This window comes from Uloborus diversus, chromosome 1 (assembly GCF_026930045.1).
Source record: "Uloborus diversus isolate 005 chromosome 1, Udiv.v.3.1, whole genome shotgun sequence".
Taxonomy (NCBI): Eukaryota; Metazoa; Arthropoda; class Arachnida; order Araneae; family Uloboridae; genus Uloborus; species Uloborus diversus.
Window position 1 is genome coordinate 23,811,632 of NC_072731.1, and position 12,999 is coordinate 23,824,630.

The 12,999-nt window shown below is 37.1% G+C and overlaps 1 protein-coding gene across 1 annotated transcript in view; it reads left to right on the forward strand.

The window, feature by feature from the left end:
• The window catches only part of LOC129234486 (E3 ubiquitin-protein ligase RFWD3-like), a 56,155-nt gene that overhangs the window by 23,560 nt on the left and 19,596 nt on the right, over nucleotides 1-12,999 (forward strand). Inside the window, exons 6-7 of the mRNA XM_054868484.1 lie at nucleotides 5,375-5,564; nucleotides 10,654-10,811. Of these exons, the coding sequence (XP_054724459.1) occupies nucleotides 5,375-5,564; nucleotides 10,654-10,811 (348 nt within the window). The remainder of the gene's footprint in view (nucleotides 1-5,374; nucleotides 5,565-10,653; nucleotides 10,812-12,999) is intronic.

The window sequence follows — 12,999 nt, forward strand, 5'->3', positions numbered from 1 at the left end:
CTTTCAGCTGCCGATGGAACCGCTCAATCATGCCATTGGCACAAGGGTGGTAACTAGTGCTTCTCGAGCGTTTGAACCCTGTGTATATGCCTAAGCGTTTGAAGAGCTGCGATTCGAATTGACGGCCCTGATCGGTGGTGACGATTTCGGGACATCCGAAGCGGGAAATCCAACCATTGAAGAAAGCGTTAGCTACCTCCTCCGCGGTGATGCCTTCTAGTGGCCAGACTTCCGTCCAACGTGTGAAACGATCAGTCGCGGTGAGGCAATAGCGGAAGGACTTCGCTATGGGGAGGGGTCCGATGATGTCGGTATGCACGTGTCTGAATCTGATGGGGGATGGAGCGAACTGTTCCACGGGGGACATCGTATGGCGAGTGATTTTCGATCGTTGGCAGCTTAGGCAGGCCCGGGTCCAAGATCGACAGTCGCTCTGCACTCGAGGCCAGACAAAACGGGCGGAAACCAGTCGGGCCGTAGCCCTAGCTCCAGGGTGGCTGAGACCATGCAAGGAATGAAAAACCTGGCGGCGTAGTTGAGCAGGTACAAAGGGGCGTGGCTTCCCGGTGGAAACGTCGCAGATTAGTTTGGCATCGGATCCTGGTAACTCCGTTGTCCGAAACTGCAGTGCAGAATCTTGATTCATCAGCGTCTGCAGCTCTAGGTCCGATTCCTGTGCCCTGGCGAGGTCCTCAAGTTTGACCGGGGTAGGCGATAATGCTGCTATCCGGGAGAGTGCGTCGGCTACTACGTTGTCTGCGCCGCTGACGTGCTGGATATCAGTTGTAAACTGCCCAATGAACGACAACTGGTTAAGCTGGACAGGGGGGAGCTTTTCTCGCTTCTGCTGGAACGCGAAGGTTAACGGCTCGTGATCGGTGTAGATAGTGCAGTGTTGAGCTTCCAGGATGTGTCGGAAATGTTGAACTGCGTTGTAAACGGCTAGAAGTTCACGATAGTAAGCCGGCCATTCAGATTGCTTGGATGTCAGATTTTTAGAAAAGAATGCAAGTGGCTTCCAGGTATTGTCGATGAACTGATTTAGTGCAGCCCCGACGGAGAGAGTGGATGCATCTGTGAATAACCCCAGGGGTGCTTCAGGAGCGGGATGTGACAGGAGCATTGTCTTGCACAGAGCTGCTTTGCAATCGGAAAATGCTTTCTCAAGTTGGGGAGTCCAAGGGATGGGCTGAGAACCTCGCAGGCCCAAGAGAGAGTCATGAAGAGGTGCCTGGTAGAATGCGGCGTATGGCAGGAACCGTCTGTAAAAGTTGATCATCCCAAGGAATCGTCGGAGATCACGAGCGGATTCAGGTCGGGGAAAATTCGGCCTTAGCGATTTTTAGTCGATGTGGTGCAAGGCGACGTGGACGACAGGAAACCGGAGGTCCAGGAGTTGTCCGAATGTAGTGCAGAGTGGAATGCCGGACCTGGCGCACAGCTCCGGCTGGTCGAATCAGGTCGGGGAATTCCTGTAGAATTTCGTGAAAGTGAGAGGAGTTGTTTTGGAGGAGTTTCACGCTTGGCTGCTCTGAATTTAACGGCGGGCCGGTGGTAGAAAGTCCGGTGGTCCCATCAATCAGTCTTTTATAATGACAGTCCGGCAACAAATGAAAGTATGCCAAGAAATCTGAGCCGATGATAGGGAGGGAAACGTCTGCCACAACGAATCGCCAAGAAAAACTTCTGCGCAGGTTGAAGTCTAATTGGAGCATCAATGTTCCATAGGTGTTGATAGACGAATCGTTCGCTGCACACAGCTGGAAGTTAGGGTCCGGGCGCCGGGTTGACACGAGGGAAGCGGGGTAGGCACAGAGGTCCGACCCAGTATCAATAAGGAACCGCTGCTTGGTGAAGCGATCAGTAACGAGAAGGCGACTTCCTCCAGATTGGCAGTTGGTAGTTGCCGCTATTGACTGCCGTGGAAGTTTCCCTGAAAAGAGCAGGGCTGGGTGCAACGGCGAGCTTTCTCCTGAAAACGCCGATGATAAAAGCAGACCGCCGCAGGGTCGGGCGAGTGACGAGGGGTGGAATTTCCTTGGCCCCTAGATCGGCGATCTCTTGATCTGCCGCGGGAATCCCCTTCGGAAGCGCGAAAACTTGACCGGCCGAAACTGGTTTCGAGCGTTGCTACTTGCTGAGATAAAAGTTCCACTTGTTCACTGAGCGCGGCGAAATCGGTAGGGGGGGGGGGGAAGCAGCAGGGTGGAGTGCATGAACGGAACTGTGGAGCGGTGCTAGAGGAATCTCCATGATTCGATCCGCTGTCTCTGCCATGACGTCAACAGGGAGAGAAACTTGTCCTTGCAGGATGGCTTGTACGTGAGGGGGAAGACGTTGCAGCCATAAAGAGCGCAGCAGGGTGTCTTGGATGGCTATTGTCCCTGCCAGTGATTTCAGATGTCGCAGAAACTGGGAGGGTTTCCGGTCTCCTAGTTCCTCACGTCCGAGGAGCTGGCGAACGCGCTGTTCCTCAGAGAGGGAAATTCTTCGGATGAGCTCTGTTTTCAGGTGATTATACATGCCTGAAATGGGGGGATTGATGATGATGTCATCCACCTCCGACACATATCGGCTATCCAAGTTTGCTACCACGTGGTGGAACTTCGTGGCGTCTTGGGTGATGTTAGCTAGCAGGAACTGCGATTCGACTTGTGCGAACCACACGGCGGGTTTCTCCGGCCAAAAGGGAGGCAGTTTCGCCGTGACGCGGCAGATGGAGTTGGGGGGGTCGGCTGAGGGGGCAGGATTCGTCGCTGCCGGCAGACGCTGCTCATACAGCACGATTTGCTGTTGTTGCCGTTGCACCGTTGATTTAAGATCCTCGAGTTGTTCCTGCAATGCTTGGAGGTCCATGTTCGGTTCGGGTCACCAGTTGTAGGTACGGGTTACACTATTTATTGACTGACTATTTACATAGATATTTACAATGTATTTACAAGTTGTAGTTGGGGACGAGAAATGGCAAGGAGCTGACGTTGGGGGTAGTTGCGCGTCCGCGTTCCGGTACCAACTGCCCTGGATCCAGTTCGGTCTTCAGGACAGGAGTGCGCCTCCTAGCGGAGGACAGCAGTCTATCTTGCCTTTAATCCAAATTAATGCATCCCCTTAGTAGCACTGAAGTACGTCTACAATTGCATGTTCCAATATGTAACGAATTCTGGTCAAAGACCCTGAATTTATATATATATTTATATATATATATATATATATATATATATATATATATATATATATATATATGTGTGTGTGTGTGTGTGTGTGTGTGTGTGTGTGTGTATACGTATATATAATGTGTGTACGTATGTATCTGTCGGGTCAGCAAAATGTTAGGAGTCAGTCGGCAAAATCAGTTTCAACACCCCCCCCCCCCAAACAAATGTACCTGGCGACGGCCCTGCTGCTGTCAATGTGGAAAGAGCCTGCCTGATGCTGGTTGCTGGTTAATATATGAAGATGACAGAAGTTTTGGGATTTTAAAAAATCCTAAGAGGTCTAAATTTAAGTTTTGAGTCACAAAATTGCTCTTTCTTGCACATTGATAGGAAATTTTGAACCCTTTTTTCCCTGATTGCTGAACATGCGTCACTTGACGAACTTTTATTTTTTGAGGTAGTCCCTGCAGTGCCAGAATGAGAATATTTTTGAAAATTTCTGCTAAAGTAGCGTCTGAATCAAGTATACAAGGGCATAATCTCTATATATTAAGGGGGAAAAAATGAAAGAAATTGAGAAGGGAAGTCTGTGGCAGGCCTAAGTCCAGGAGACCCCAAAGCACCTACAGCTTTGAAATTTAGTACATAATTACTTCAAGCCCCAAGAGTTTGCACCTAGTTTTTATTTTTCAAATTGTGATTATTTTTTAAAGCTAAAATTTCGCGCGAATTGCCTATTAAAGGGGTGAAAGATTTCCCATACCCCTTAACATTCTATGTCATTTGAAAGAGATTCTTTTTCTGCATCAAATAAAGCTCGTTCCAATTTTCCTAATTAATTAGAACATCTGATATAAGGGTTTATATTTCAGTGAAAAATCCAAGGCTCAACTCAATTCAAGCTTGAAACTAAAGAGCAAAATATATTACTAGACACCGCAAAATTGAAAGCAACTTTTCAAATGTTAAAAACTGCAATTTTGCAATGCTCAGTAGGCCCTTAACACCTATATCTGTTCACTTTTCGCTCCAGGGTCCCCCGTACCATCCACTATTTTTGGTTTAAAAATTTGGGTGGATCCTTGAAGACAGTTCTGATATTTCGATCCATACCAGAAACCGAGCAATCCCTGGTCCACCACCCCTAGAGGTATTGTTTGACTTGGAAGACTTAGTGACCACGAGTATATTTAATGTCCCCCAGTCACCATTAATTAAGACGTTTGATCTTCGATCAGCTAGGATCAAACCCGGGACCCTCCAGTCACCTCTATCTGTGCAAGTTAGTTTGGGAACCCGGGAAAGGGTGCTCTTCAAAGCATTTTTTAAAAAATATTTAGGTTGTGAATCTTCAAATTCTCTTTGTCTTCGGATAGCAGCAGGATTGTGTTCGAATTATAATCTTTTTTTTATTATCTATTTTCTACTGGAGTGGGTGGGAGGCGGGGGGGGGGGGGATTTAATTTGATTCTTTCTAATAGACAATTTAAATCTTTGCAAAAAATAAGATTGCAAAGCAATCTTTGGAGGTTGGTGAGCCCCAGCAAGCAGGTGGTGAAGCCCCCTAGTACTGTAAAAAACATCCCATTTTGAGATCAGTTGCAGATATGACTTTTGTGCCTAGTGCTCTAAAAAATGGCTGAAAGAAAGCAAGGTAATTTCATGGTTCAATTCCTTTCTATACTGACTTTTTGCAATCTTTTTATAAATAAAATATTTGTGTGCAATTGTTTTCTTCCTTTTTGCACTTAGAGTCTATCTTCAGTGTTGTTTGGGTTTGTCTTAGCTAATGAAAACAGTGTGCTGATCACCGTTGGTAGTACAGAACAGAAAATAGGGGTTTTGCGAGAAAATGTAAAAGACCATAATACACAATATTACATTTTATACTAAAATTTAAAAGAACCTATTTTGAAATTCAAAATTTTATTTTATTTTATTTTATTGTTATTATTATTATTTTATTTATTTATTTATTTATTTATTGACTGTTTATTGTTTATATTCATAATACTTTGTTGATTGCACCTATTCTCTTCTAAGAAGTAAACAAGCAGCTCAAGTGAGACACGCTAAGAACATGCTTCAGCAGATCTCGAAGTCAATTTAATGTGTTCCTTTTTTCAATAAATAAGTCTGAAGTAGTTTAAATTTTTAACTTAGCAACAATGTCCCTAATGTAATGATTGGTAGATAACATTACTTATTTCTTTTTTAAGGTGTGGTATAAAAGGCAGTGAAAGCTCACAGGCTTCCAAATCCAAGGTTCCTATTTATTCTTTGGAAAAATGTTTAGATATTGCCAAAAATGGTGGATGTCGAATAGTTGATGTGTGTGAGCTTCTAGGAATGCTTCTAATTTCTCAACCTTCTGTAAATGAACTATTTCCTGGTTATGGGTTTCGAAAAGTAAGTCTAAAAATTGTATAAAATGTTTTTAGTTTATGATTAAGAATGTAAGAATATGTTTTCTAATTGAAAAGGATACAAATTTCTGTGAACTTTTTAAAGCTAGATGCAATTATCAAGCATCATTGTGCTTTTTCTTTCTTTTTTGTGCTTTCATTATTTTTGCAATGATTATTGGTAGCTTACTCGAGCAAACAGTGAACAGTCATGCAATTAGTGAATCTATCATTTTGATATTGTTCAGTTTTGTATTAAAAGATTTAAACATGCATCATGGGGCATTTAAAGCTGATGTTCTACTGTGTTATGCTTTAAAGTAAGAACTAATGCATTTTATGTGACACAAAAATGTTCGTTAAAATTCTGAAATTTATTCAAAAACCAACAAATATATAAAAGAAAAATGAGAATGTAATATTAATGCAGTCAATGTAAATGAATTCAAATTTATGATTAACACTGGTATTATGGGAGGGATTATTTTGACCCCAAGCTAACTTATTTTGCTAACTGCTCCTCTGTATTTTCATGAAATGCTTAAGCCTTCCTTGAATTTTTATAAATCATCGCGCTGTGTAGTACAGTGCAGAACCTTTTATCCAGGAATCAAAAAACCGGGAAACCAGAAAACCGGCAACCTTTTGCCGGCCCATTTTTTTTTAAAAATACGCATTTTCAGCAATTTTTGAAATACTAAGCTTTTTTTTTTTCCTTTGAAATACCTAAAAGAAAATGAGCGGTTTCTTAATAAATACCACATTACTCATCTATAACTCGGGAAAATGTTTACAAAAATGAACTTCAAAGGTTGTCTTTGACGAAGGGAAAAATTTCCGGAATGTATTCTTGAACTAAAAGAAATTTTTGTGTTTTAGTCCAACTGAAAGCTAAAGAAATGAATATTGTCACATTATAATGCAATATTTTATTGAATGAAACCGTTTAGAGCGGAAGTGACGTCGCAAAAGCGCGTGAATCGCCGCGATTCTCGAGTTTTCCGAATAGTTGATGGTGGAATCTAGAAATCGTTAAACGCAAGACTGTAATAAGGCTGCAGGAACTCGTAAATTTAATTTCAATTGGTATTAACTTAATGCAAAAGCAATAGTTATCAATAATCGCTAACGCCAAACCTTGTCAAAAAGTGAAAAAAAAAAACAAAAACGCGTTCATGAAAACAAATTCTGATACACTGTAATAGAAGAATCGCACATTTACGTTCAAAAACCCCTTTCGTGCCCTTCCCTTCATTCTCTTTCATTTTAAAACATCGAAAATTGGTAATTTTTCTTTCTTTTTTCAAAATGAATATGAAGGTCTCAGGTCTTGGTAAATAACTTAAGGTTTTTGGTGTTTAAATTATTCTCTCACTAGTAGTTTTTAATGTTTCGATATTGATAAGCATTTCTGAACTGTTTTTCTTCTTATTTTAATACGTATTACTATTTATTATAGTAATTTAAGTTTTATAAACAATCGGCCAAAAGCTCTTTTTAGCGATCCAGAAAACCAGGAAATTCAGATATCCGGGATTGCTATGGTCCCAAACTTCCCGGATAATTGGTTCTCTACTGTAATATAAAGTTTTAAAGAAAATTGTAATTTGTTAAAACCCCAAATTAGGGGGTCATATCTAGAAGTGTGTCAAAGTTTCATTTTGACCCTTTTGAGAAAAAAAAAAAGAAATGCTAGTACATTTACTGATGCTGAAACAGAGCAAAAACTCAGAAATGCCTCTTAGAATATATCATTGCAAGAACATAAAACATTTATAATGTTTCTGTACATAAAAGGGAGCGTTTATGGCTAGTTTCAGAAATGCAACTGAAACAATGCTTGTTATTTCAAAGGTATTTTAGCCTTTTTTAAGTGCTTCATTATGCATTCTTAAAAGTCTCTCCACCCTTTAAATGAACTGCATTTATTCTAAATATGTTTCTTTGATTTTACGGGATTCATATGGGTCATGGAAATCCTGGAAAGTCATGAGACAAAAATTAACACATTTCAGACCTGGAAAAGTCATTTAAAATTAATATTCTCATTAAAATTCATGTTGTTACAAGTCGTTAAAAGTCATTTATATTAACCCTTTTAATGCGCCTTTATGTTCTAAGTGTAAAATAGTGAATTGCTTTATGAAAATAGGACTCTTAGGCATCCCTTTACACAATGCAAGAAGAGATTTTTGAAAAAAAATTTTAAATCTAATATTTTGGGCATGTTTCCATTTGGGAATTTAAGTTTTTACTAAGTGCTTTTAATCAATTATGCTTTACGTGCTATAACTTCAGTTTTGTATTTATGCAGAAATGCTTGAAAAACAGGGTTCACTAATATATATCAGTCAATGTGTATCATGATATAAACACAATATATATCTGATATTTATTTTGAAAATATTATGATGATTTGATGTTTTCCAATATTTATTATTTCAACTATGGTATTTTCATTATAAAAGTTATATTAACCATAGTAATATTGTTCATTTATTATTAAAATAACCAAAAGGTTATGTACTATATTTGTATGATGTGTTAATACATCATTAATTTAATATTCCTTTTTTATTTTATATTTGTAAATTTATTTGCAATGCAACAATTTAAATTCAGATTAAAAGTGCAAAAAATAAATATTAAACAAAAAAATAAATATTAAAAACTTTGGTTTAAAAAAAAAAAAGTCTTATGGTTGTGCACCAATTAATGCATATGTTTTATTACTGAATCATATAACTGTAAAAGTAGCTAACAGAAGAAAAATGAGTAAAACAGCTAATTCTAAATTAACTCCATTAAAATTGATAAAAATGAAAAGTGTGATATTAAACATAAATAGTGAAAGAAACCTTAATTTTAAGTTTACATATTGTTTCAATATTAATATAAGAAAATAAAGAGTGGTTTGAGGATGCACTTACTATTTTGAAGACTTAGTTTGTGTTTACTATTTTGAATGATATTAGTTTGTGGTTGTGCTGATTGAAAATATCGGATATATATATCAAAATATTGGATATTTATGGTATTTTCGAAAATATCATGATATTTTCGAAACCTGGAAAAACATATTACAAATTGTCACATTCATTTAAATTTCAAATGTTAAATATTTCAAAATATATAAAAAATACAAAAAAAAATCAATACATATTTATAAACAAAGTCATTCAAAATTTGATACCAATTATATGAAATCCAAGAGTCGGAGGCAGTCATTTTATTCTCTGTGTCTAATTTTTTTCCAAAGTTACGGAGTCAGAATTGGGGAGTCGGAGTCTCACTAATTTTCGGGTACAGGAGTTGGAGTCGACTGCTCTAAAATTCTAGGAGTCGGAGTAGGGAGTTGCTCAACAATAGCTATTTCCAACAAAATTTGAAGTAAATTTGCCTTTTAGTTCAGGATTAAGATTAACTTTTAGTTTCCCCATAGGTGCTAATGTTAAGAGATTTGAACTGTTCAAAATTGAACGGAAAATTGTTTAAATCCAAAAAATATTTTCTATACATGTTCTTCTTCAAAAGTTTTTTTCTACAAAATTTGTTTTAAGCAAATTCACCTGTAAGTTCAAGATTTATATTTGCCTTGAATTTCCCTGTAGGCACTGTTAAGTTTTTTGAACTAAATTGAACAAAAAAATTATTCAAATCAAAAAATGAGGTATGAGAATGAAGTGTCCTCACCAAGATCTTTCCAAAAAAAAAAAAAAAAATGTTTGAATTGGACTATTCACTCAAATGTTATTTGAAGGGTACAGATAGACTGACAGACACATTTTCCCTATCTCAATACCCTACTTTCCAATTTTAATTTTTAAAATTTATTTAATTTTATTCATTTTTGGCTTTTTGTTTTTAGCAAAATTTTTAAGATGCATTAAGCTTTCTTTCATGCTTTTTTCTTCTTTATCTAACTTTTACTGGGAAAGTTAGCCAAAAAGTAAAATGATTAATTGGAGGCCAAACCTCTGGAAAGTCTCATGACCAAGGAGGAGAATTTATTGCTAACAGATTGAAGCCTAAGCGGGGTACGAGAGAAGGGCTGTAACCATCTTCATTTTTTTCATACAAAGCGATTTTTCTTTATTACTCCCACCCTAAAACTGGAGACCAAGGGGAAGGGAAGTGAGCGGAAAGGGGAACAGTGAAAGATCAATCTGTCCCCCACCTGCTTTTAGATGCATCAATAGAGGTTGTTTTCAATTCTGAGGCTTTCTCTTATCACCTAACAGAACTTACACAGCGTCATAAATTGCTCAGTTTTGTATAGCGAATTACGCCAGTGTTTCCGATCAGATAACAACGAAGTTTGCTCACTTATAAGATCCAATTTTTTGGTGGGAGCTATTATCGGTCTTGTTTGGTCATCAAAAGAATCCCTATATATTGTTACTCTAGAACAGAGCTTCTCAAACTTTATAAACACCGGACCCCTTTCATAGACCAATATTTAGTGCGGACCCCTTTTTGAAAAAAAGCTCTTGGAGGGCTGTTCATAAACAATATCACGCTTTTTTTTTTTTTTTCAAAATGTTTGATCCCCTCCTTCATTTGTCACAGAGTATCGCACCTCAACTTAACCCCTCCCCTTGTTAAATTTCACACTGATTTTAATAAGCGTATAATTATAAAAAGATGTGTGATGTCTTTCTTCTTGTTACATTCTCCCTTCTTTTTTGCAAAAAAAAAAAATCCCAAACTCCCTCCCTCTTCAAAGCGTGACATCATTTGCATACCACTCTCTGGTCGGTAGTTTGCAAGGCCTAACTTTATTTACAAATTCTGAAGTACAAAAATCAGATTGATCAGTCAAAATTCAATTTCTAACCAAAACATTGAAAATACAAAATTGAGCATCGAATTAAGGGGAAGAGTTAGGTTAGTTTAGGTGGCACAATTTTACTAGCTAAAAGTAATTTTGCAGCATCTGACAGTACCTAATTTTTCTCAACCAACTTTTTTATTATGCTTATTTTGTTAATACCTTTATGCTTAAAAGTATTGTCTTTTATAATAATATTGTTTGTATCGTCTGTCATTAGAATAATATTGTTTTGAACATGACTTTTAACATTTTATTATAGATATCAACATTAGATATGAAGCCATCAGAATTTGTTTGGGTCCATCAGAAGCCAATCAAGGATATGGCATTTCATGTCAACGATGGCCTTGTTCTGACTGCATCATTAGACAAATCTGTTAAGATTACAAATGTTTTGTCAAACACAGTAGTTCAAACGTAAGTTTTGTCACAAGAATGCTCCAAAACTTTGGACATTTTTCTCAATAGCCTGATATTGTTCCCATTATAATCTAATCTCGTTTATCCTGACTAACTGGGGCTAGTGATAGTTCGGATAATAACCAAGACACATTCTTAACTAAGCAGACTTATCTTTTGTTACAGCAAAAAAAAAAAACTACTTTGTAATAAAATTACATAGTTAATTTCTTGCAAATATTTTATCATTTATATTTCAAATACAGTGGTGTCGAACTGAAGCTCCAAGTGCATCATATTGTTTGTTAAATTTGTACTGTAGTTTATTGTACGTTCTATGCTGGAGTTGTGTGGTTAATTGAAATAATATTCGACTATTTGGCATATTTATTTCCATTCTTGCAATTGTAATTCAAAATTATTATTTTAGTAAATATAATTTTTTTTGAACTCTACAAATTTGATCTGAATAAACCTTAGATCCTGATAAATGAGGTTCTACTGTAATTAATAAATGCAAGAAACTATTTTGTTTGATTAGTTGGGTGAATATAGGTTTTATGTTTAATCACTGGAAATATAAGAAATTTAGTATCATTCTCTTATTGTCATAAAAAGAGAATCTTTTGCCTCCAACTATTGTGTCTTTAGTTTCAAGCCCTATCAACTGAAATGGACAATATTTTTGCATTCTGAATAGGAATTTTATATCTTTCAAATTAGTTACTCTGTCTAAAGAACTGATAGATGTTTTTAAAAATAACTTTAAGTCAAACTTAAATTTTTGAGTACTTTATTGTATTCATCAGTGGCTGGAATGTAATCATGTAAAGCAGGGACCGCGTTAAGCATTCGCCAATGCGCCAAATGCGATAAAATCCTAAATTCGTCGAAAAAAATTCGAATATGGCGAATTTATTGGCGAACAGAAAATTCTCTAAAATATACACAGAAGAAAAAAAATCTCCCTTCATATGTCAATCTAGATAAAAATTAGGTTCCTTCACAAAATTCGGACCCCTAAAAATGAACCTTTCACAAAACTCCCAGACTAGCAATCATTGAAAGTTGTTTTATACTCCTAGCAGAATGAGTACGCGCGCGTGCGTTAGCATCGGATCGGAGTAGAGCGGCTATATAGATAGGCCGACGCATCAGTTTAAGTTAAGCCATTTTGGATCGGATTTTTCATTGTTGCACTGTTAGGGTTACTACAGCAAAGTTTCAGATTTCGCCAAATTTGCCGAAAATAATATTTTATTTAATAAACAATTCACGTGCCGCTAATAATTGCTCACAGTGAACAATCACCAAACACGATAACTTGCCAGAAAGGCAACCACTCAAACACGCGCTCTGATCCAAAAAGGCTAATCTTAAGCTGATGCTTCGGCTCGTATATATAGGGGCCTTAGATCAGAGCGTTACCGTTCATCGGATCGGTGGAAGGATGACGTTTCCCTTTTGCGCTACGCTCTCTTTGTTTTTAGCCATTTTTCCTTTGAAAAATTACATATGATTTTTTTTCTCACAAAATTCGTAAAAACGGACAAAAATTCCTGGATATACCCCTGTCCTTATCCTCAAAAAATTATCAAAAATTAAGTTATACTTCACTCTCTGATTAAATATTTCTGCAAACAAAAATACATTAAAATGAGTAAAAGTTAGTCTTTGACTAAGACTTTTGAAATTTGGCTAACACTTTAAAAATTTGGCTAATTTACTGGCAAACAATTTGAAATCCTTAGCGCAATCCCTGATGTAAAGTGTTCAAAGTTATAATTACTCTGCTAAAACTAAAATTTACACTTGATTAGGAGTATTTTTTAAATTGTTAAAAATTTGTAAGTTTTGTGAAATAAAAGTAAGCAAGTGTTTTGAATTTTGGAAAAGTTGTGAAAAAGCATTAAGACTTTGAACGCAAACATTTATAATTTAAAAATGTGCGAAAGCAGAAACAGTCGAATTATGCTTTCTTGCTCCCAAAAACTTACTCCCTTCTGAATATAAAGCTTAGGGGAGTCAGAGTTCGCTAAACCAGACCCAGCCTCCTGTAGCGTAACAAGGGGTTGGCAGGAGTGGCTCTTGCCATGGGCACAGCAGCCAGGGGGGTGGCATTTCAACTGATTAAAAAAAAATTAAGAGTTTTTTTTTTATTATTATAGAATTTTGAAAATGCTTTTAAAAAAATTTAAAAAAAATC